This window comes from Panicum hallii, chromosome 5, assembly GCF_002211085.1.
Source record: "Panicum hallii strain FIL2 chromosome 5, PHallii_v3.1, whole genome shotgun sequence".
NCBI classification, from domain to species: domain Eukaryota; kingdom Viridiplantae; phylum Streptophyta; class Magnoliopsida; order Poales; family Poaceae; genus Panicum; species Panicum hallii.
In genome coordinates, this window is record NC_038046.1 from 41,155,122 (window position 1) to 41,180,796 (window position 25,675).

The following is a 25,675-nucleotide window of genomic DNA, read 5'->3' on the forward strand; positions in this document are numbered from 1 at the left end:
TTTCCACCCGGGAATGTTGGAGGGGAATTTGTACGCAAGGTACTTGTCGCTGACCTGTTGTCTAAGTTGGATGCTGGCGCCCCCTACAACAGATGGATTTTTCGAGGTGGGTTGTGGTTTGACTCGGAAGAGGACACGGAAAAGATCCCAGTGAGGTTCAATTTCGAGAAATGCTTCGCAAAAGTGAATAAAGATGGAAATATGGCAAATGGAGTTCGGGTTGAGGTGATGGAGCTCAAGCCCGTAATAGTAAAGAAGGCCACGGAAAAAAGAGCAAGAGGGGAGGGCCAGACCTGTTTCAGCGAAATGGTAAAATATGACGATTTCTCAACATTTTCCATGGGGAAAGGTTCGCGGAATGAGGGGCGCCAATTGATAAGATTCTTGTCTTGGAGCAACCCCTCGGAAACAAGCCTATTAAGATCGTTGAGGGAGCACTTACTATGTGTCCACTCCCCGGATGGCGGCTGCGCTTCCTTCTTCTTCCCATCCTTCTCCGATTTCTTGGGCGCCATCTCTGGATCCGCTCGCCACGAGTTGCTCGGGGGCTGCGGGGAGAGGGGCGGGGAGGTTTGGGAGGATTGGGGTTCTTCAAGAGGATGAAGGCAGAGCGTGGTTCTGTTTGGGGGATTTTGGCGGCTCTTGGAAAATTGCAGATTGGAAGCACAATTTTTACTTGGAGTTACCGTGGGGTTTAATAACCAGCGGCTGGGAACAGTTCTACTATTTTGAAATTGAAGAGTCGTTTCAAGGAATGTTTGGAAGTTGAGGGGTCATTTGATGGATTGTTTGGATAAAATATTCGATTAATCATTTTTTCAGGGTTAATTGTCCTGAAAAAAGGGATTTTTTCGAATTCCAGATCTAACTTCCATCATTTGTACCATCACACCAGTTCTTTCTCCATATGGACATTTTTACACTGCATGCCACGACTTTTGGATCTTTATTTCCAAACCTGAGATATTTGGAGGTATCGACTACTTATTTTTTGAATTTATTTGAAAAAGTAAGTAAGGAAGATTCAAGACTAATACGACCCTCAGCCAGATTCTCCGATTCAACCTAAGGCTCGGGGGCTACTCTATATGAAGTGCAATTTTTCAATCGCACATCATATCCAAAATATAATTTGGGGCATGAGCACCTCATAGCTTCAATGCAGCCAAGTGAGTACTCGAAGAAGGACTTCAAGACGGAGCTTCAAAGAAGCCGAAGACTACTTCGAAAAGTACTCGATAAGCCTGCAGTACTCAGCTACGAAGAGCTCGGGGGCTTATCAGACCCGGGGTCATGGGACTATGTACATAACGTAGTTTAAACAGGTTTAAGGGATTAAGTCCGTCTTATCTCTTATTCATCTCGTTTTCTCTTATTTATCCCGTATGAGTAGGAGATAAAACTAGTCAGTACAAAGGGAATCTACTTAAGATATGTTCTGGTACGATTCCTTGGCTAGTATCGGTTAGGATTCTTGTAACCCTGGCCTCCTGGATATATAAAGGGGGACAGGGACCCACTCAAAATAAGATCATCAGATCATTCTACACCCAAGGCAATACAAAACACCACACAGGACGTAGGGTATTACGCACCTCGCGGCCCGAACCTGTCTAAGTTTTGTGTTCCTTGCACCTTCAAGTTCCAGATCTCGGCATCTCCTCACCTAAACCTTACCACCTTGGGCATATCCCTTGGTGGGCAGCCGATAAAACACCGACAGAGTCGGTCAGGGACAATGGCAATTTTCGGATGATGAAGTCGCCATAAACCGCCCCTCCTCCCCGGCAAGCGAGCCCGTAGTCCTCAAGCCACAAGGCGGGGTTCGTTTCCCCGGCGTACCTCGCTATATTTGTCAGGGGGCGGTACCACGGTGAGAACGGCGCACTGCAGATGCGCATGCAGAAGACCTTGGTACCCGGCAGGTCGGGGCTCGGGCTTCTATCCTCGCTGCTGTCGTGGCGCCCCGCCAAGATGAGGGTGATATCCTAGGCTCGCTGCCGCTTGCTCGTCCTCTTGCCCACATCTCCGGGCGTTGATAGTGTGGCGTGCGTCACGGTCGGCGCCGAGGGGTCCCTGAACGGGGGCGTTCGCGGAACCTTCCCCCTCTCGTGGGGCTTGGTGGACAGATACATCCCTAACGCCCTGCTTCGCAAGGGGGTGAGGGCCCGCATTTTGCCCACGTCGCCGAGACATTGAGCTCTTGGCCTGTTGTTGCGTTGCGCGCTCGATGAGCGTGCACAACTTTTGGTGAGTGCGGCGCCACTCGGGCGTTGCTTGCTCTGGGAGCCCTTCCAGTAAAGCCGCTGCGGTAGCGATGTTCTGGCTTGCCCGGGCGAAGAGCGGGGGACCCTTGTCGTCTTCGAGGATCCTCCGATTTACATCGAGGATGATGGGGCACGCGCCCTCCATCCCCACGGTGTCCAATCTCTTGCTCGAGTTCGGCACGCTCCTGTTCTATCTGGAGGCACGCCTCCTGGAGCTCCATCTGCCGCTACCACAGCTGGTCGAGTCGCGCGGGTGGTGGGGCTTGGTTCTTCTCCCTGGGCCCGTTGTTAGGGCCGCTTGGGGGAGTTTCCATGCTGTGAGCGTCTTTGACACACCCTTTGGGGACTCCCGCCATGAAACACTCCCGCGAGGGTTGGTGGCTCCCTCCGTTGGAGCCAGAATCAGAGATCGCCTCCGATTCCCCTGCAAGGAGATCATGGAAGGATTCCGAGATGTAGTCCGTCATCCCCACGAACTCGCCATCCGTGGGGGTCGAACCAAAAAACGCCGCGGCGAGGCGATGTGCGTCCCCCACCGCGTTGCGCAGGCCAAAAGGAAACCTCGTCGAGACGCCCCTGGTCTGGATCTCCGGGGAGAGTGGTTCTCCCCCGGAGAGCTACGCCGTGACGTTGGCGAGCGATAAGAGAGTGAGGTGCAAGTCCTCCTGGGTTGGTCAGGGACCCAAGAAGATGCGGAGCTGATGCCCGAGTCTCTCGTGGTTGAAATCGAGAGGCGGGCGGTTACCGAGGTTGCGATCCTCTAGGGCGTGCAACTGCAGTCCTCCGAAGTCCTCAACGACAGAGTTGAGGACAGAGGCGCGAATGGGTCGGGTAGGAACGTGGACCTGCTCCAGTCCTCCCTCCATGGTGACGATGAAGTCCAGGCTCCCGAAACGCACGAGCGCATCCTGGGCCCATCCTTTGGCGTAGTTGGCCATCCGCAGCCTAAAAAGGTCATCGAGAAGCGCAAAGGCCCCTACTTGGTGCACCAACTATCGGTGTTCCAAACTGCCGACTAGTAAATCTTGTGATTGAGCGTCTGGCCCATATGGTGAGCAAGAAAGACACGGGGGTTTATACTAGTTTTGGCAGAATGTCCCTACGTCCAGTTCAAGCCACTTGTGCTCTTGCACTAGGTTTGCAGCAGGGGTTACAAACGGGCGAGAGAGGGATAGGGCTCCCAAGTCTCTGGTGGGGTGTGCGTGTGCGAGTGTGAGTCTGAATGTTCCGTCCTTCCCGCCGAGAGTTCTTCCTTCCCCTTTTATAAGTCAAAGGGAAGGGAGTCGTTACAGAGAGAGAGATTGTCGGGATCATGTTGCTTCTCCCCTTCATGTGGGCCCCAATGGTCCTGTAGATGATGATGGAAGCGCTCCCAACCGTGTCTTGGTGCGACGTGCGTCGACCGTCCCAATGGGACGGGCTGCGCGGGTCCATCTGGCCGCAGGACGGGCGACGTGCGCCCTACCAAGATGGCGGCGCGAGCCTCCGGCACGTTTTACGGCTTGACCCCCAGCCCGGCGGACGTCTGGGGCATGCCGTAGTTGTCTGTCTTCTCCGGGGGTCAAGTCGTCGTACGTACTTACCTACCCTTACGCTAGAGGTATGTCCCTCGGTGTAGCCCGTCGCTTCGTGGGGTCCCTAGGGGCCCCACGACCTACGGCGGACGTGCCCGACCCCTTTCCCTTGGGGTTGGGCGAGGCGGACGTGGACGACCCATCATCGTTGGGGTCAGGCGAGGCGGACGCGCCCAATCCCTTCCCCTTGGGGTCGGACGAGGCGGCCGAGTGCTTTGTGTCGGGCTGTTGATGTCCCTTCTCCTGGTGGGCCGTTCCGTAGTCGTTTGACGGCCTAGCTAGCCCAATCCGAATACTCTAAGTGAGTTAATCCGCGATCAACCTCTCTAAGGAGCGTTCTTTGGGGCAATCCCCCAACACTATATTTTTAGTGTTATTTTGAGAAATCATATCATGACATCATGGTTTTTTTCGTATTATTGTCCTAAACATAAAACTCATTGAAAATCCCTTATTCAAAGTTATATTTCATGGACATTGCTTATCATCGAAGGGTACAAGTTTTTGTGAGCATAAGTACTTCCATTGTAGTATAGCTTGTGTTTTGCTAGAAGAGAAAAACATTAACATAAACTTCAATGTGAGACAGTGAGTCAATAACATTAACATAAATTTAAGCCTACAAGTCAAATCAAAGAGTAATATGTGAAAGTGGCAAAATTCTAAAATTCAGCTCACCCATGCCCGGGTTCCGCCGCGTGGCCCGTGCGTGTCCATCCCCGTCTTTTGGTCTTCCTAATCCGTCCAAACGCGAAAGCGAAAAAGGAAAAACGGCTTCCCCTGCCACAAAGCGCCGCAGGCATGGACGACGGCGCGAAGGAGCAGAGGGACCCCGCGTGGTGGGGCCGCCGAGCGTGGTCGCTCCTCTCGGCCGTCCGCGCGCGGGCGCCATTGGTGCAGTGCATCACCAACCTGGTCTCCATGGACATCGCCGCCAACGCGCTACTCGCCGCGGGGGCGTCCCCGGCCATGGTTCACTCCCTCCGCGAGGTACCCGACTTCACCCCGCGCTGCGACGCCGTGTACGTCAATGTCGGCACGCTTTCCGAGGACTGGCTCCCCTCTATGCGCGCCGCGGCCTCGGCCGGCCGGCCATGGGTGCTCGACCCCGTAGCCGCCGCCGCTTCCGGGTTCCGGATGGAGGCCTGCGTTGAGCTGCTCGCGCTCCGCCCCGCCGTTGTCAGGGGTAACGCCTCCGAGATCCTCGCGCTCGCCGACCGCTCGGTAGCCGCCGCGTCAAACTTTAAGGTACCTTCGCTACTTTTACCGTTCCTCTGTTCTTTCTTCAGTTCAGTATCCAACCCAATAAGGATAAGAGAAAGATGGGGCGTAAATCAACTGAAATAAATATCGCCACACTTTTCAAATTTAAAAAAACCCTGCATAAACCTTTGTTACATCGCTCCTTTGCACTGTGTTTATTTGATCCATGTGCTGCTAATCTCCTGTATCCAATCCAAAGCATGGAGGAAGAAAAATCCTACCTAAATTAGATGGATGGATTGCTTGCTTGATTGAGAATGGCACTGTCTTAGGGTAGCCCGTAGACTGTAGTTAACTGAAATGAATTGAAAACCAATAAATATTGCTTACTCATCACATTCCCAAGATATAGAACCCTGTATCAGCTTTTGCTCCTCTCCTAATGTTCCATTGACCGATCTGATCCACGCTGTTGTTTATTCATTGCTTTTCAGAAATTTTCATATGTGATTGCTATCTGAAGTGGCCTATGATAAACATATGTTATTGTGTTATCTGCCGAATGTTATGATAAATTTCAGTATCATTCTTACATCCTAGCTTGATCAATCTTAGTTTAGACCCTTTGCAGGATCCCAGGAATATGTAGATCTGTCTTGTGTAGATTACACATACCATTACCTATACTGGTTGTAGTTTTCCATCTTGTTGCTGTATCTGGAGCTGTTGAGCCTGTCGAATCAATTTCTTATCACATTGCAGGGTGCCGACAGTTCACATGAGTCTGTGGACGCCCTTGAAGCTGCAAAAGCTTTAGCACTGTCCAGCGGCGCTGTCGTTGCAGTATCTGGAGCTGTTGATTTCATCACCAATGGTGAGAAGGTTGTCGGCGCAAGCAATGGTGTGCCCATGATGCAAAAGATCACAGCGACAGGGTGCGCTGTGACCGCCCTTATTGCGGCTTTTGTTGCCATCGAACCTTCAGATGCCCTTGTCGCAGCAGCATGTGCTCTCGCCATCTTTGGCCTGGCGGGAGAGATTGGGATGGAGTCATCTAAGGGCCCTGCCTCTCTCAGGATGCACCTCATTGACACCCTCTACTGCCTGGATGAGGAAACGGTTACCTCTCGAGTCAGGATTGCTCTACGACCATGATATGCGGGCCTGCCAGGCTTTCCAGTTTCAGGTAAACGCAGAGTTTGGAATAATCACAGGCTGATTTTGCTCTCTCTGTCTTTATAACCATGGTACGAAACAAATCAGTCAATTGGTCGTCGCTCGTCCTTGCAAACCATAACGACACTCTTGTAACCCTCGTGACTGTACAAAATTCATAGTTGGGGTGGCCGTGCTTCAGCTGCATGGTTTTAGTAGAATACAACAAAATGAGGAAGTTTGTTCTTGATCATCCAATTATATCACTCTGTTTGTTTGTCAATTCTGGCATGAGGAAGTTTGTTGTTGATCAGCAAAAACAAAAACGTAGTTCTGGATGCGTTTTGTTTGTCGCTGTTGCCTGGTGGCATGAAGGGGCGACAAGTGGATGAGATGAATTAAGCAATGAATAAATCCAATGACGGACTCGTAACAAAAAAGTTGAGATGGCCGAGTTGGTCTAAGGCGCCAGATTAAGGTTCTGGTCCGAAAGGGCGTGGGTTCAAATCCCACTCTCAACACACATTTTTTAAACTTTTTTCTTACTGAATGATGATTTGGGTTGTATATATAAGGACTGGCGAGACCCTCCAAATATTAAATGGAGGCTGCCTCTATTTTTTAACTTCCAAAGGGAGGATCCGTTGAAGTGCATCTTTTTTATTTAACCTTCTAAACTTAACTTTGGATATCTTTTTTATTTAACCTTCTAAACTTAACTTCGGATATAACTTTGGATATCTTTTTTATTTAACCTTCTAAACTTAACTTTGGATATGAATGTGTTTAGAGGGTCTTCTAAAGTTGCTCTTACTGCCCATACAAATGTGGAATCCCTTCTTTTTTTTGGACTGAAAAATCATAAGAAACGCAAGCGCAGGCCCAACCCAGGCAGCTAGGAAAGGAATGGGCTGAGATCGAATGAAATCTATCTTAATTAGCATGTTCAACACATATTTTTTAAAACTTTTTTCTTACTAGTTATTACTACGTACTGGTCGATGACTAGCATCGAAAGTTCCGAACACTGATAATCTGTGTCCAATCTAATTACCGTCTCCAACATAATTGGCACCCAATTTATAAGAACTATAGTCTTTCAGCTATCTCCTTCAGTCGATCGATCACCAGGTCCACGCACCGATCGAGCTTACGTCAACGCACTCACATATGATACGATCCTTAATATTTCTCCTAGTACTAGTAGTAGGAGGAGTGCTTGTGGATGGCGAGGATGGTGAGCATGAGCATGACGAGGTTGGCGAATGCGGCGAGCAGGGAGACGATGACGGCGGCCATGGCGCGCTCGCAGAAGGCGCCGTAGACGTTGCAGACCTTGGCCCAGCGCACGTGCGAGTTGCCGCGCTCCCCGAGGATGCCGAACTCGGCGGCCGCCCCCACGGCGGAGAAGAGCAGCGCCAGCGCCAGCAGGTCCCCCACCATCACGGGCACCACCGCGCCGCGCCGCCGGCACGCCGCCAGCGCCGCCGCCGAGAACAGGCACACCATCGCGTTCGCCACCACGAAGTACCTGCATGCATGCACCACCGCGTTAATTAGCTGTCGCTGTCAGTCGGCAAATAGCCTTGGAGATCAAATTGAATCGATCCGGGGCAGTGTCAAGTACTCGAGTGTGGTGGTCGCGGTCGCGTGCGCTGCACATCGGATTCACATTCGCTTCACCGGTGACCGCACACGGTGAGCTTTTCGCCGCCCGGTAATAAATTCACGCGGATAGCGTCATGGCCGGTTTGTGTGCACAGTACGTTCCTGGGCAGGTGGTAGCTGGAAAATGCGTGCGTGGTCTGGCTGTTCCGATGTGAAATGCATCCATTATTGGAGCTGAATCGCTTTCATGATCAGGCTGTAGCGCGCTGCGGTACGGTGAACTTAACCGCTACTATACACTCTCGCTCCTCAATCATCTGGCACAACGGTAGTTGCTACTTGCTAGCTAGTCCTCACGTACGATGTCTGGGACTGATATGCTGAAAAGAGTTAGCTCGTGCAACGGAAAAAATCCAAAATAGGACAGTCGTCTCTGAAACGAACAGGATTGCGTAACGTTCTACGCTACTATTGATTGATATGCACGGCTTTGTTGTTGTTGCTGCCACTATCGTCGTCGGCAGCATCGCTGAATACTAGTAGCACCAATGAAGCCATCAAATCTTTCCGTGCGCATCTCAGCCTTCACCTGGATCGATCGTTGCTCATCTTAATTACTCGAGGAGGGCCAGACATGCCATTTCCACAGATGTGCGCGCGCGGCGCCTGATGAGCACACGCAACGGCACGAGTTGGCATCATGCATTAACAACAGCAATGGATCGAATGGACGGGCGAGGCGACAGAAAGAGAAGACACTAACATCTACCAAACCTCTGCTCTCTAATGGAAAACGAAAACAAAAAAAGAAAAAGAATCCAGCAGGCATTGGATCTGGACGCGTCCATCTACACATACAGCGGGACGGATCGGGGCCTCGCGCTGCAGGCTGCCTCATTGGGTGCAGCTATATATCATGGCCACGGAATTATCGGACTCGCCGGCGAATAATTGAGGGCGACGTTGATCCATCTGGAAAAGCAGATCGATCGACCCACCAGCTAGCTTCGACCCCCAAGTCCGAAATCTCTATCCGATCCGTATCGATCGCCTTTTTTGCAAAGGCCGAACCGGTGGTCGCACGGAGCTCATCAGGAATTCTTTCAGGATGATCACCACGTGGGGCCAGGCCCCGTCCTTGTTCATTCCTACGCAGATGATGGCCGGGGTTGAGAGCGAGACAGCGATCGATCCATCTCGGGGCTTGGCAATAATGGAAACGGACCAGCCACGTGGTGTGGCGAAAGCGCTACGCACCCCCGTCGTCCGCCAGGTCATGTACTATCTATCTGCTAGACAATCTACTTCTTCTTTGACTTAATTAGCTCGCTCGCCCACGATCGAGATTATTGCTCGCTAGCCACATATACTCCATGTAGGTGGGGAGTATGGTCATTTTCTAAGCCATCTAAAGACTGGATCGGATGATGACGCATAGGCTGGTGGCTAAGTATAACCTCTCGCAGTACTGATAAGTTCAGCTGCTTCACGCTGCACCTATTATATATATATATATATATATATATATATGCTGCTCTCAACCAAACTCTTACTTCCTTCGTCCCGAAAAGAATGCAACTCTCCCTTATCGAAAAGTCAAATAATTTTAAAAATACTCTAATTTTAAATTTAACTAAATTTATACAAAATAGTATTAATATTTATGTTACCAAATAAGTATCATTAGATTAATCATCTAATAGATTTTCATACTAAATCTATTTGGAGACATAAATATTAGTAATTCTTTTATAAATTTGATCAAACTTAAAATTATTTAACTCCGGGGAGATGGGAGTTGTATTATTTTTAGAATAGAGGAAGTACTGTATATACTAGCGGGATGGAGAGTGTTCTCATGCATGCAACAGCTCCGGCGAGGTCTTTGTAGTACCGCCTCTAAACTCTTATACTGCTGCTTGAATCAATGTTTATAAGTCATCTATGTAAAGTGGAACAAAATACATTTAAAAAGGGAATAAGTTAACCATGTGTTACTATGTGTGGTTACACAACACGCTAGTCTAGCTTCCTCTACAAAATAATGTTGGTTTATTTATACTGGAGATCTCAGTGCACCGCAAAAATTATTCGCAGCAGCACTCTGTCTCTATCTACCAACCAAGGAAATTCAACCGCCTACAAAAAGTAATGTTTCATAATTCCATTGTTTTGCGGCATCCTTATCAAAGTAGTATACACATAGTATGCTACTAAAAGTTTCGTTTTAGGTAGGGGAAAGGGAAGGAAGGCCTGCTTGTTTGCACGTACGTGTGCCATCAAAGGAGAGGCGACGATGGGGCTAGGCCAGTGGTGCTGGCCGCGGCGGTGGGGTGGAGGAGGATGGGAATTAGATCACGCATTCACGCTCCACCGCTAGCTACCCCGGCCCTCGCGAGAAAGCATTTTTGTTTGTTTCTCTCTTTCTTCTTCCTCGATCGCGGTCCATCCATCCTAGAGATATCGACGGGGAAATACCTTCAGAAGGTAGTATGCACGTACGCGTGCATACTAGAAACAGGGGAGGACACGTACGGAACACCAGAAGACCAACATGCAAGTGCGTACTTATTTGATTTCTCAAGCGTACGACGCATCTTTAGATTATAGTTTTCATAATTTGCCCGATATAATGAGTTGTAAGTGTGTCAGTGTCACTAGCTACCTAGCCTGGGGTTGCATATCGATCACGACGACAATCGACCCTCTATAAAGCCAAAAAGAAAAAAAAAAGAATGAAAAAGAAAGAATGAAGATCGATTCTTCGGCGCGAAGAAGAGGAGCTGCAGTATGACCATAAGAAGATGAGCAAGCAGAGAGGTGGAGATAGATAGGGAGAGCCGAGAGCGGCGAGACTTACACGAAGGCGGAGGAGAAGGACCATTTGGCGGTGACCGGCACCTGCAGCGGCGGCAGCGTGTCGGCGAGCGTGATCTGGATGGTCCTCGTCTGCCGGTCCACGCCCATCACCACCGCGGACACCAGCGTCGCCGCCAGCACGAACACGCGCAGCGCCACGCCACACGCGTCCACCGGCGCCCCTCTGCCGCCGCCGCCAGCCGCCGGGGCGCCCACGCCGCCCATGTAGCCGCCCCGCCGGCTGCTGCCGTCGAGGCCCGCGCCCACGCCGTTGAACCCGGGCTTCACGCGCGACGTCTCCATGGCCGGCCGGCGGTTCCCCTCGGCCCTCCTGGGTAGGCGAGCGGGGCGAGGGGCGTGCGCGCGCGCGGCCGGGTGCAGGGAGTGTGGGCTGTACTAGAGCACTAGCAGACTAGCAGTTGAGGAAGGCGAGGTAGAGGAAGCGGTTGGGTACGGTTGGTCGCACCGTACGTGGGGTATTTATGGTGGAAAAGAGGGCACCATGGACACAGTTACCACTCGCTACCGCATACCATAACGGGTTTCAGAGAATGAGATGCTTGATGTATTATTGGTCCTTATTCTTTACTTCTAATTCCAAACGGGATTGGCTGTTTCTCACCCTTGGATACAAATCCAATGGATCAAATCCACAGGGTGTCTTTGTTATGGGGCATCGATTCTCATTCGACCTCGATTCGTTATTCTCCATACCCGTATCACTTACAAAAATTTATTTTTACTTATATTGTCCAAACTTTTGGATCTTCTGTCTACATCTAGTGTTCATTGTCAACCATTTTGAACCTAGCTCAACCCTCTTCCATTGCCCTCCACTCTATTTCAAAAACCTTATCCGTAACAACTCAGGATGCAGATTTGACTAGGTTGACCCAGTGACCCATTACCCAATTTTGAAATTTCAAAGCAAAAAACTCTATTGGGCCAACCCACTATTATCTAGTGTCAAATTGGGTATGACACCACGGGCCGTTGGGTTTAGCCATCGGGTCGCACAATCGTCATCTTTAAGCATCGATCGATCGAGAAGAATCCAACTCCCGCACGCGATGTCTAGTGTCTCCAGCATGACGGCGCTGCGCTGGAGAGGCTGCAGACGAGGCCGACGACAGCGAGCTTAACCCTGCGGCGGCGGCGGCGTGCGGACAGCTACGGCGGCGGCGGCATGCAGGACAGCAACGGCGGCGTCGGCCGGCGGTGGCATGCAGGACAGCGACGACGCCGAGCAATTGCGTACCTATCGGGCAGCCTGGTAATGCCGTTGTCGAAGAGGTGCCTCACGCCTTTCATCAGGCTACTGCACGACACCTCCTGCTCCCTCCTGCCGCTCCCTTCTTGTTCCTGCTTCTGCTCGGCCATCGCTTCTTTTGTTTCTGCTGCATTTTGACGCTATCCAATTCAATGATCACCATTGGCGCGGCAATCAAGCTCACAGGCGGCGAGGCTGGAACCATCAGCTAGGTAGCTAGAGATTGGTGTCGGCATTGCCAGCTGCAGTTCCGTGCAAAAGATGGCGGCGAGGTTGAACAGGAGCGCACTAGAGAGAAGATATTCATCAGCGTCATCGCAGTGGCGGCCTCTCGCCAGGAGCTTGATCATGAGCACGACGATATTCAGCAGCCTCGCCGTTACACGGCCCCTTGGCAGCAGGTGCACAGGAACTACGAGACTGTACCTGTTTCTTGGGTCAACGTAAGACCCAAAACCCAAAGTAATTTATGTGGTGGGTCGACCCAGAACCCAAAACAGGCTAGCTGGGTTGTCTGGGTCAGTGATCGGATCGACCCAGAACGACCCACCTGCATCCTGCAACAACGACCCTACCCATGTGCCACCTTTCTAGTATTGCTAACAAGCAGGTTCCTCCTCTCGTTCTCCTCTGCGGCTGTCTTTTCTTATTCTGTTCTCAACACAACCACCATTTACAGTAGTTCTACTCCTGTTCAAAAATTTCCCGTTCATATCATGTCCTCCTTCGTCTTGATGGCAATATCGACCAACCCTCCCTCCCTCTAACCATCATCTAATCACTCTCTCCAACCCTGAAGCTTGCAAGGTCCAAATTAAAAATCTGTTAAAACCTCATTATAGTAGCAATGTGTGCGTACGTTTCTTTTAGCCCTGATTGTAAATTTTGTAACCTCCAAATCCTCAAATAATTAAAAACGGGGAATCATACCTTGAACTCGGGGGTATTTCTAGACTCTAACACATGTTTTTTTTTTTATCCTCATTCTCATATTTTTTTTAGCTTTAGTGTTTCTTCTCCAACTCTAACAAGCCTCGAGTTAGGGATATAGAGTATTTTGGGCTAATAATTTCACATGTATTCAAGCATAGAAGAAAAGGACCAATAAGTAATGGAGACGGTGGGTGGGTGGGGCTGCAAGGTAGAGACGGCGCCATCGGCCAGGGTGGTAGTGGAGACCTAGTGGACAAGGTCAAGGACTCAAGGTAGGAAAAATGATATAGACACATTAATGAGACACACTGGACGTTAACTTTGATCTCTAGTATTATTTTGTACATTAACCTCCCAAGCTATTATTTTGTTCTTGCTGAGCAAATTCTTTTTTGAAACGGGAAAGCTATACTTTACTTGAGCATTTCCTTTGCTCTCACACTCGAATTTTATTTCTTCTTCTTCTATCACCAATCTGAGATTTTCTCCTCCTCTTGCCTTCTTCTCCATCTCCGCTGAGCTCTCCGGCAAGATTTAGGGTTCGGGGTTGGGGGTTAGGGTTCCGGCGAGCTTCTCCATTGCTGACCTTAGAGGAAAGCTGGGGTGGTAGGCTGGCCCGGCGGTGGTGGTGGGCGCGGGGGCGGCGGGGCAAGGCCGTGGGGACGCTGTCGACGGGGCAGTGGTGGACATCCGGTGGGCGGGATTGTAGCAAGGGCGATGATGACAATGGTGGTGGCGGGAGGGGTAGGGAGGTGGCTGCCGCGCCGGGCTAGGGTCTCGTCGGAGCCGCCGACTCACGCCGGCCGCCCCGCGTGGGGCTCCGGCGAGACCCTAGCCCGATGCGGCAGGGGGCGGCGGCACGTGGGGCGGCAGCGGGACCAGGACAGAGGAGAAAGAAGACAATGCCTGACGACAGCTGGAGGTTGAAGATGGCAGTGGTTCATTGGATCTTCATCCAACGGTGCAAAAAAATTTGAGTGTATAGCTGCTAAAAAATTCTCAGGCATAATATAGACAACTCCTTTTGAAATCAAGTTCTTGGTGAACAATTTAGCTATACCATATTAGTTTATAACTGCTGGATAGTGGTACAAATTGATGAAACTAAAGTCATCTATCTATTCTCTTTACTTCAATTAACTACTGAGTATTTTAGGAAAATGTAGCAGGTGCAAGGGGTGAAAAAAGATTGGATACGGGCATATGCCTACGAATACGAATATAGATAGTTATATATTCTTTTGAATTCAGTTCTGGTACGGATAATGCCAAATGTGTCAGATAACATACGAATGGATATCGATATTATATAGATCTAACTTTAAGTATTCGGTACGGTATTGGACTCGGATACGGACATATAATAAACCCTTTTAACAGAGCTGAATTCAAATATGGAGTAATATCCATGCCATTCGCACACCCCTAGCAGGTTCATTTTAACCAAAAAAAAGCTAGTGATAGTTAAACTAAAGAGGGTTGGTGGAGAATAGACTTGAGCAAAATTCAAACAGGATCGAGAAAAAAGCTCGACACGTTTTGGGCCCAAATTAAATACCTATCCAGGTCTGCCCACTAAGAGTTGCCGGCTTAAGTCTTCAGATTGTATTCGGGACCCAACTCAGTCCAGAGGTGGGGCACCAATCATTTTCGTGTGTCAATATAAGCGGCCGGCTGGACTGGCTTATTTAGCCTAGCGGGCTCGGGTTGGGCCGAATTTGCTGAAAGTCATCAAGTGGAGAAACCTTTAGATTTAACCGTTCATAGGTGGCCCAAAAATTATTAGGGAAACAACGGTGCTAACAAATTGAGAACCACCGTTGGACTCATTTAATTAATTACTGAGTCTGCGGTCCGTGCGCTCAATTGACAGCGTCCTTTGGATCCGAGGGGGTAAACTTTAGCCTAGCTGCAAAGAAGGACTAAATACGGAAGAATGGCTAGGCTAATTTCACAAATAATTAGGTAATTGGTACTAGTTAGAAGCCATTAGACCTTGACTAGCTCCAACTAGCTCATGTATATGTTTTGGCTATTAGTATAAGTAGGGCTAAACTTTAGCCTTGTATATTTTAGGCCATCGATACGGGGCCGCGTGATCAGCTCCGTTACGTTGCCTCGCGCGCGTCTTAGATCAATTTCACCGTAGTGCACCGACCATCGCAGATATGCATGTACACGTTTCATGCAGCAGAGGTACAATGCGGGCATGTGGCTCAGCTTGGTCGCCACGTACATTGGTCGGCCGGCCCCGCCATGTATGCCTAAGTCACTTGTGATGCGTACTCAATGTGCATGGCCCCCCGGCACGCGGCGCCGCGGCGGTGTCAAGCAACGACGCATACAGGCTTAGTTCCGCGGCCATTGCCATGCGTAGGCGCCAACCGACAACGCGGCCATTTAACACCGGGTTTCCATGTGGGTCCCACGAATTCCCCCACCGGCGGCAGCGTTGACATGCGTGGGACGGCGGCCGGCGGCGGCCGGGGTGCCTGCATGCATGCGCTCGTCTCACGTCACGGGTCATTCATTATTCATCAATAAATGCCGCTGGACCGAGGTCCAACATTCCAAGAACACCGCGCAAGATGCTAGCTTTCAGTCAATACTACTCTGCAGCCATATAGTCCTCAAAGAAAAAGAAATGTTGGTACAGTGGCCATGCGCGGAAGCATGCATGAGGCCGCCGGCCGGGGAGGCTGGCAGTTAGCAGTTTGCACCATACCACGCACGCTGCTACTTGATTGTCGACCAAACATCATTTGAAGTATATCGCTTGGATGCCTGACTCCGTCGATCGATCGTGGTCGTCGTTCCCCTAGGTGGAGCTAGTTCCTGGCACGTGCAGCATGCCAGCTTGGCCCTCGGCTTTGAGTTTCACGGTCCACGACTTCACACGCTGCAGGCGCACTCGCTCGGGGCCACAGCATTCAAATACTTATCCAAATCTCTTATACCCACAAGTTTTGCGATAAATATTATTAAAAGTAGAAAGTAGAGTGCGAATAAAATGAACAGATGATTCATTGATTGATTCATTAATTAATTAAATGAACAGTATAATTATGTATTTATATACGATGAAAGAGTGTGTCCAGAGAACCTGTCCCTTCAGGATTCAGACCCCTTCACGAAAGGTTCACACCCCTGTCTATCTACCAAGAGGTGTCTTTCTACGAAAAGGTGCAAACTACTCGATCACTAATAAACTTAATTCTAACACTCCCTCTTGATCAATTAGCTCCTTTCATGCTTCATGTAATCTTTGTTCAATCATCCTTCATTATTGTATGGGGAAAAACTCCTCCAAAAATCCTGTGCAAAAAAATCTGAGGAGAAACTGTCACACCCGATTTCAGAAACAAACCAGACGCATCTCATATGTGTGTCAGGATCAAGTTCACACACATATGATAGACGTCATAAGTGAATATATCAAAGATAATGTTCGAAAAGGTAAACAAGATAGAGTAAATAACATTATTATACTCCGAATAAAATAGACACGAAGGTCTTAAGCGTTTCACTGATATCCTAAACGATATCTGCAATGAAGCTTCTTCCATAGGCAATTGACTGGTGAACGCACGTCTAGAACTCCTCGAAGCCGCTGTAGTGTTCCACTTCCACGTTCTCTTCTGAACAACAGTTAGGCAAGGGTGAGTACTCTTATGGTTTGTACTCAATAAGTGGGGGAAGAATGCAAGGGCAGCAAGAGAGGCTAGAGGCTTATAGCAGTTAGCGTTTTTAGTTGGTCAAATTTTATTAGCAAGCGTCTATTAACTAGATGTAAGTTTATACCAACCCACTTAAGCATAACGGAAACAACATTAAGCCAAAGCCAAAAAAACCATAATTTAATTTATTCTTTAAATTCAATTATCATGTGAGGGTCCAAGCTGCTCGTAACCATGAGGACGGCTGATATATTAGATTTCACTCTGCAGAGATTGTACATTTTCACCACAAATTGTGTTCCCTTGAGTCGTTTCGATTTGCAAAGCCCTTAAACACTTCCGAGGTGAGTGGCGTGGGGTTCACTACGAAGCCTTTAAAAAGATATATAGAAAACTAGATAGCCCGCTAGAGTTTCGGTAGCGGCGTGAACCATAACCCTCCCTAATGGTAAGCATCTTAGCAAAGACTGCTTCCCAAGAGGACCGGGCTATACCCCAATCATCGACCCCCTTCTTGCCTTTTTGGTAAAACTACCAGTTAACTACACGCCTAATTAATCAGCTAAGGTCAGAGTCATGTGACAAGGTGGTTGTACGGTTGTTTTGGTGGTTCTCCGTGTTCCATTTAAACAAAGTGATCTTGCAAATTATCCAAGTATAACAACAGAATAAAGTCATGATTAACATTCTCAAAAGTTTATGATAACACCATTCCCAAAGTTAAGCAACTAAGCATTTCTACCCAAAAAGATAACTAAAACTAGGTGTTCAAGGCTTGGGTGAAAAGACTAGGTCAATCCTTAATAGGTATCCCGTCAAGTTCATGCAATTCGACAAGTAAAGCAAAGTGTATTATCATGCTATTATTGTAATAAAAACATAATATGTAGGGGGAAAATCCACTTGCCTTCCTCGTCAAACTGTTGGTTCTCTTCCTCGTACTGATTCTCTTGACCTTCCTTGAACATCATGTTGTCTACACGATCACACAAGCAAAAATATATATAAAATAAGAGACCGAACAACAAACAGTACAAACATTGAAAGATAAAGTGATAAAGATATAGAGCATGCTGCAAGGATTTCACGCGAAAGGATTACTAAGAACGGAGTTGAAACGAAGAAGATATGACTAAAACAAGGTTGCAGGGACTTATTTGTGAGAGATTTGAACTTTTAGGGGCTAGGTATGAAGAAACCAGGGGTTAAAATCTAATAATACTTAAAACACAGAGACTAGACTAGAGAAATAGAGAGGTTAGGACGGCAGGTACAAAAACTAGAAAAGGCAGGGGCTGAAACTGAAAGAAAGGACTGTTTTGTAAATACTTTTGAACTAGGGTTGACCACGGCTTGATTTTTGAAAACTGCAGGGCCTCTCTTACAAAAACACCAGGGCTGACCGGTATTGACTCGGTTGACCCGTGTTGGATTGGATCGGGACCGTTGGATCCCGATCCGACAGTGGCAGAGGGTTGGGGGGGAGGAGGGGCTGGGGCGGCGCCGTGCAGCCGACGGCGAGTGGGCGCGGCGGTGGCTCGCCGGAGTAGGCCAAAAACGGCACTCCAGTGATGGTTCGGGCCGGAGATTGGCTTGGGAGCGAGAGGAGATGATGACGAGGTTGATGGAGGGGTCACGGAGGCGTTGCGGCGGCTGGAGAGGTGCGCTTGGCGCCAAGCGGCGGTCGGGACGCTCTGACGAGCAATTGCCATGGCGGGAGCGCGAGAGGGAGGGGGAAAAGGGGCCTATGGCGAAGCCCACCAAGGTGCGGAGCTCCGGCGATTGTTGAACGACGAAGGGGTGCGGAAGAGCGGCGGCGCCTCAATGCGCCCGAGCTTGGGGAAGATGGTAGCGGAGCTCAGTGGTGCGCCAGCGCGGAGAGAGAGGGAGCGGGAGTAGGAGGTGTGGGAGCTGCGAGGCGGAAGGCTGTGGGTGGCTTTATATAGTCCGAGGGAGGGGGAATCAGAGCAGCGGCAGAGGAGTGGCGGCGAGCCCGGTGGCCGGCCATCACGGCCTTGATGGCGGCAGCCGTTAGAGGCAGAGGGGGAGGGAAGGTGACAGGGGTAGTGATGGCAGCTCGTCATGAGCATTGAAGTGGGGTGGGCGCCTTGGGGGAGTGAAGGTGAGCGGGCATTACAGCCGGCGGGACTCGCATGAGTTGGGGGAGGCGGACCGGCAAGAAGTTGAAGGAGGGTCTGACTAGTGGAACCCGCCTGTCAGCGAGAGGGAGAGAGAAGAGTGGGAGCGGATCAGGCTGAGGCAGGCCGGGAGTGGCGAGTTGGGCTGAGCTGGGGGGGGATATGGGCCGAGCGTGGAAAGGAGAGGAGGGAGAGGAAGAGAGAGAGAGAGAGAGAGAGAGAGAGAGAGAGAGAGAGAGAGAGAGGGAGAGTTGGGCCGGGCCAGCTGGAAAAAGAGGAAGGGAGAGAAAGGAGGGGTGGGCCGGTTGAGTTCTTTTTTAACAGGGTGTTACAGAAACCAAATTGTATATTCATATGCCATTAAACTCCTTTAATACCTAGTGGGAAAATAGGAGAAAATGATATGGATATAAAGATTATTTTCTCATCGCAAACTCATATGAGAAAACCTTGAAAGAAGAAAATTTGGAGACCAATAATATGATATTTGGATCATATACGAATAACCTCCCCCCCCTCCCCACCCAAAAAACCCAATGGGAAAATATGAGAAGTAATAATATCTCTGATACCTTCTTAAAAACCCTTGTAGGAAAATAGAAGATATGACATGCAATATGTCCTGAATACCACCTTTAAAAACCCGTGGGAAAATAGGAGATATGACATATTTTCTTGTATCGATATTGCCTCATTAAAACCTTTATGAGAAACTGTTGGGAGGAAAAACTCATATAGGGAAAAAAGAGTACAATATGATGTTTGAATAGGTTATTACTTAAGGAGAGTCTCCCCCTGAACCTTGCAAAAATAAAGTCGTTGTATACCAATTTCAAAATTACATTTCTAGAATGTAGTGGTTGGTAATAACTTTGTGATTGAATCTCATGAGATTATCTCATAATCTAATTTTGCAAGAAGTTTAGCAATATGTTTAGTAATACTGCTTTTGTATAACCTTTTATCATGCAAGCAATACAAGTTCTAATATCCTTGCAGATAATCTAAAGGATTCGAAGGAATCACAATTAATCATTCAGTGAAGTTATGCATATTCAAATAATGCTTCAGAATGTTAGGTGAAGTTACCACTACAATTTATTTTCATAACTCCAATGAAAAAATTTTCTACCATAGCATCAGTCAATAGTCTGGCAATATGAGGATTAGTTAGCCAATGTCTTATCCCACTTTTGTCACATCATGATTTATTTATAATAAATCAAAACCTTTTTGTACCATTTGATATCTGTGGATATCCTCTTTGACTCCCACCTTGCACAATTTTGAGCTATAGCAAAATATCTACAAATGCAGTATTAGGCCTGTTGTAATTTGTAGGATACATATATAAGCTCTTTAGTGGTACATAGGATGTCATCCTACGGTCTTTATGGAAAATGATCAATCTTTAGGGATTGATTGACTAAAAGTGTTGGTGGATATGACTTTCCAATATTTTTAGATATTGGTGTACAATATCAATTCTATATTGGTAAACTAATGCGCATAGTTAAGTTGTAGACTTAAGTATAGTTGGTTTTACCCAAATTTCATCTCAAAATCCATCATAAAATGATTGCTTACATGTTTGTGTGGTGAGATGATAAAATTCATTTCAGAATTTACTTATAGACACACATATGCAATCTTATATGGATGATACTCCCTTGGTTAGTTGTACCACAATCAACTTAACCTTTTCAAGTTTCCATGACTTGAGTTATACACAATATAAGTTGCGACTTCAATTTCGATTTAGAAAGCAAAATCCATTATATATTTGAATCTATCAAATTCATTTGATCTGCCAACGATTGAATATGGGAACATAATTTTCACACATACTATGTGGGTATGTTGTTCACTCTCTACGTGAAACCATGTGCTACAAGTTCTCGCTATTTCACTACCTTGCTTCCATAAGGAACGCATTATGAGAAGATATTACTATCCTGAATAGTTCTCACTATTGAACAAGAATACTTCTCCCTAATTGTCACCTTTGATTTGACCGATTTGAGTGTTTGGACACTCTGCCTAGGACCTTTGGTCTGGATCCAACTTATGATTATTTTTATAAGGAGTATATGTCAAAAATTTGTAATCTTTGTATGATTGATTCGATGGAACCAACAATATGGCTTGTGAAAATATCCACCCTCTAGAACTCTGTCTCATTTCCCACGATGATGGAGTTAGGGTGTTCCATTGACCTAGTGCCTGAATTTATGTGCACAAATACTGGCTTTTGAATGTTAAACAACATTCATAGGCTTTGGATTTGAATATCCACAAAGTGTCTTAACAACATGCATAATGTTGATTCATATTTACTATCTTGGAGGATCTCTCCCCTATTTCCATAGATGCTTGAACTAAGCTATATCCCTAATGATCATACTTCTCCCTTTGTTATTTTGACTTGGGGGTTGAGTGATTTGTTAGGTACTTCCACTCTTTCTGGTACATTATCAGTAGGATCGGATGTGATGACACTTTTGATGAGTAATTGCTTGTGGCAGACTATTTGTAATGTGCTATAAATATAAGATGTTCTGAAGTATGGTTCAGATATTCTTTGGTGCGAACATGGATTGGAGGGTTGAATTTGTAATATTCACTTTGGATTCCAAGCATTATATATGTGGTATTTATCTCCCCCTAATGCCTGGAACTACCCTTAACAGTGTAGTCAGTATATTAGGTTGTGAATTCCTCTATGAGTGACCAAAGGTACTTATAAATGACGGATAATAATACCAACTTATAGATCCTCAATGCCATGAATGTATACTGAGGTGGTGATATTGGTATGTGTAAAAGATATCTGACACGTTGGTGGGAAATATTTGGCTGAGGCCAAAAACTCCATGTACTAACTGCAACGGAGGGAGTCGTATGATTGCAGTTTAATGAATTTGTTGTAATAATACGGTGTGTAGGTCCGCATTTACCAATTTGACGTGATAAATTGCAATTCTATTTCATTGGTCATACGTTTAAATTATCTCGATAAGAGATTCAATTAGCCAATACTTAATGTGGACATAGACTACTTAATGATATAGTTTCCAAAACCAAATAATTCCATGATAATTGATTTGATCCCTCATCTTGGATAATTTGCTTTAAAAAATACGAGCCATGAATTTGGTTAAATTGTGGTGCCTTATGAGTAAGGGACACATATGGAACTATTTTCAAATGCGTTAATATGCATTTAGATTACCTAGATGATCCATTGAATGGCTCATTTTTTTTCAAATTTTAAGGTAAGAGGGCCTTAAATCAATTCCTTTGTGACACATGAGGAGCCCATAAAATCTGAGGATTCAGAAAATATAAACTATGACCAATAAAATTGATAATAATTTTTCTTATCATCCCTTGGGTCGAATGACCAAAGCTATCATGCCAAATCATGATTTAATCAAGATTGAAAAATTATTTTGTACGCAACATTTGTTTATGGGATTGATGTATGTAGAATACACCCAGATGATATGAAAGGATTTTCTTTTTATGAATATTTAGTTTTCTATCCATTGTACCAAGTTGAGTGCTGATATTTCATCATCACTCTTAGTAATAGATTAATTTCAATCTGAAACCATATAAATGGACACTGTGAAAACATATAGTGGTATTCTCGGATTTAGATGTACGAGTGCATCCACGATTAATAATTGAATACCCATAACTAGAGTACGATCTCCATGATCATATTAGCGGTGCAGTGCTCCACTAAACAAATTTTCTTTTCAATCTGGTTGGATCCCAAAAGAACTTTAGTATGAATTTTAATTCATACAAGATATGAATATCATGTATAATTACATGATATCTATGATGGACAATGTACTACCCGTAGTAGTATAATATTCAACTAATGTTAATTTTAGGATAATATGGAGAATTTTGTGGGTCTCATTTGTTGAAGTGAGCTTAACTTATCCTCTTAAACTCGAATATCTCCAATGGATTGGAGAAATGATTCAACCAAATATTTAATTTGGTATGCATGTAAGCCGTACAACCACACCTTTGAACAAATGTGAGACTTTCCATTATTAACATATGTGTTTTAGATATCCATTGCTTTATACATTACCATTGAACTTAAAATCATGATAAATGACTAAGTGAACAATTGCTTCGTTAACAATTCTAAATGAAAATTGTAAAAGTTTATGGACCTCCTCCTTTGAATACTTATCTTTTTAAAAACAATTTGAGTAGACGGAACACACTATGTTGCATGTGTGGTTATTTTAGGAATGGGTTGGCACTTCTTTTGGGTAGAGCTATGGTGACAATGGTGTCATGAGCATCCCAATAATATCATTGATATCTAGTGCATGTAGTAGAGAATTAATCCCCATTCAATATGAGTTCGGGAAAAAGAAAATCCATTGTGAAAACATTTATCATGTCCTACATGAGTTGATCATGTATCTAATTAATTTACTTGGAACGTAAATTACATAGCATAAAATATTGATGTGCATATTTTTTAACCAAGGTGATTATAAGTATACTGTCCAATAATTGACAAGTGACAAAAAGTAGCTGCTATTATTTTGAACTCTATTCTACAATGAATAGACGATGCAAGAATCATTGTCAAAACATAGAATCTGCTTATTTGAGTAAAAATAGTCACCAAAACATGTTACACTATTTTCGGCTATTTAACTAAGCAAAGATGAATTCTTAAAGTTTGAATTCAAGATGAGTCTTGGATTAATATATGCAAAGTTTTATAGATTCAAAATGTTATTTGATTTATGTGTAGTGTGTGGACCTCAAAGTTAATAGATGATAAAATCGCTGCTATTATCAAAGAATGATACTCATCATCTAGATATCAACTCTGTCATTATGTACTTGTAATTTGACACATACTTGTAATTTAACACATCACAGGTAGTCACCTAAATGGTGTAGACCTCACACTAGTGGACGAGAAACTCGTTGCTATAGGCATAGTTTGGCGTTATCGCCATAGATGGCTTAGACTCCACTCATATGTGTTATATTAGTAGGGGGTGGTTACCATATTGGTGTAGATCTTATTTAATTCGTATTCAAAATTGGGTACGCACTCTGAGGATAGTCACTATATGATAGTGTAGATCCGGCAGTAGTATTATGATAGTACCTTACGTATGACCAATATGAAATATGAATTAAGATAATCATTAAAAAGAAATGTGTAACTATTAATCATTCCAAACGCATGTTGAGGATAGTTGGTATATATATATATATCCCGCAGTAGTAATAAGGTACTACCTTCTGTATGACTAATATATATAGGATTTTGGAATTTTGCATTGTACACAATGATAAGGTGACAATTGTCTTTTGCATATAATATCACTTGAATAAGCGTATCATTGCATGAAATTTGGTGCTTAATTAAGTTGATTTTAATTTTAATTAAGCTTGTTTGGCATTATCTAACTTTTATCACATAACTATTGTGTTCATATAATTCTTCTTGAACCAAGCTCATTGATCATATGCATGACATTTGGTGCTTAATTCGAATGAGTTATTATTGTTAGATTTACGTAAAGCAACAAATTGTAATAATAACAAAATCATAAGGGTACGATTTACGGTGAAGCCGGAGGCCCTTGGGTGCCGAACCATGGTGCCGTGAAACGGCGCCTACTTGCACAGTCCTATCTTGAGGCCGCGGGACTGGCTTAGGGGCCAGCGTTGAGTATCTTCGCGGAGGCGTGAAGAAGCCAGTGGATGCTCGCGCGTGTAGACCCTGGCGGTGTTGATCGAGAACACCTACTGCTACTTGGCTAGAGCACAACACTGGAGGACAGCATCCTAAATTTCTTTGTCGATGAGCTATGCAACACATCCTCTGTTGTTGTAGTTCTGCTCCGTCGGGATAACGTGCAATATCACCATCTGTAGGGAACAATGTCAATGGCTTCGGGTGCCGGGCTTACCTTGTATTCTTGTTCGTGTATGCACAATTGCATTTAAGACTCTTGTCCTGGTTCTGGCCAGAATATCAAGTGATCTGTTGTTGAAGCAAATTTGCTTCTGTTCTCGTCATGGCAATGGTGTTGCAGACACCAAGTGCCTGGGTGATGAAGGTGGCGTCCTCCAGTTCTTGCAAATTCGTTTATGCCTTTCCAGTCTCTCGCTCAGCGTGGCGAGCGTGCTTCTAGACCAGAGAGACTCAGTTCTTAATTTCCTGCATGTACTCGATTAGGGATGCTTTGAATGAAGGAAACAGAAATGTAGAGATAGATTGCAATGGAGGCTGGCCGGTAGTTGTTTCCCATTCTTCTTTGTTTTCTCGTGTAGTCCTGTTTCCATTGCCTTGCGTTGGTTGCGGTGCCGTGAAGGAGACTGTGTCATGGTCTATGGATGCAGCCTGTTCCCAGAGACCTCGCCGTGGTTACTGACGGTGTGGTGACGGAGGCCTTCGTGTTTCCTGTCATGGTGGCCCGGACATGACGATGTCTGAGTGGACGTCCACGGTGATGAAGCTCTGGATCGAGGGCTTCACGTGTCGCGCCCTCATTCTTCGTCGTCGTCGCTGGTAAGTGGCCGTCATTCTTTCAGTGTCTTCTTCTTGCAGCCTTCCGTGATTGGCCAAACTCAGCGAAGACAAGTAGAATTTCTTCTTCAATGATCCAATCCAGAACATGGTCATGGTGTTGTACTGTTGTTGGTGTCGTGGGAGATGCGTTCAACAGCATCGCTGGGCACACCAACAGTGGTGCACTCCATCCGCTGGGAAGAAATTGGACATGATGTTCTCGTTGTCGAAGAAGACGTGATGCAGCGGTTATGCCATCGAGTTATCGTGGGTGCGTCGCTGGCCGCCGCTGTTCGGATGATGTCGACGAGACGATGAGATGCAGCAGAAAACGGTGATGACACCATGGTTCCCGATTCCGATGAAGATGATACAGTGTCGTTCTCGCCATCCTCTCTTCTCTCGCTCAGCGGA

The 25,675-nt window shown here is 46.3% G+C and overlaps 2 protein-coding genes and 1 non-coding gene across 3 annotated transcripts; 2 read left to right on the forward strand and 1 right to left on the reverse strand.

Annotated features, from left to right (window-relative positions):
• The first annotated feature begins 4,583 nt into the window (after positions 1-4,583).
• Positions 4,584-6,482, forward strand: LOC112894229 (hydroxyethylthiazole kinase). The gene is made up of 2 exons (XM_025961868.1): positions 4,584-5,089; positions 5,807-6,482. Exons 1-2 carry the CDS (start codon positions 4,643-4,645, stop codon positions 6,197-6,199), a joined length of 840 nt encoding a protein of 279 aa, XP_025817653.1. The 5' UTR covers positions 4,584-4,642; the 3' UTR covers positions 6,200-6,482.
• Positions 6,483-6,639: 157 nt separating this feature from the next.
• Positions 6,640-6,720, forward strand: TRNAL-AAG. Its single transcript has one exon. It is a non-coding gene; the product is annotated as a tRNA-Leu (tRNA).
• A 433-nt stretch (positions 6,721-7,153) lies between these two features.
• On the reverse strand, positions 7,154-11,125 carry LOC112894448 (CASP-like protein 1E1). The gene is made up of 2 exons (XM_025962170.1): positions 10,668-11,125; positions 7,154-7,730 (listed from the first exon to the last, which is right to left on the reverse strand). Exons 1-2 carry the CDS (start codon positions 10,967-10,969, stop codon positions 7,400-7,402), a joined length of 633 nt encoding a protein of 210 aa, XP_025817955.1. The 5' UTR covers positions 10,970-11,125; the 3' UTR covers positions 7,154-7,399.
• Between the last annotated feature and the right edge of the window lie 14,550 nt (positions 11,126-25,675).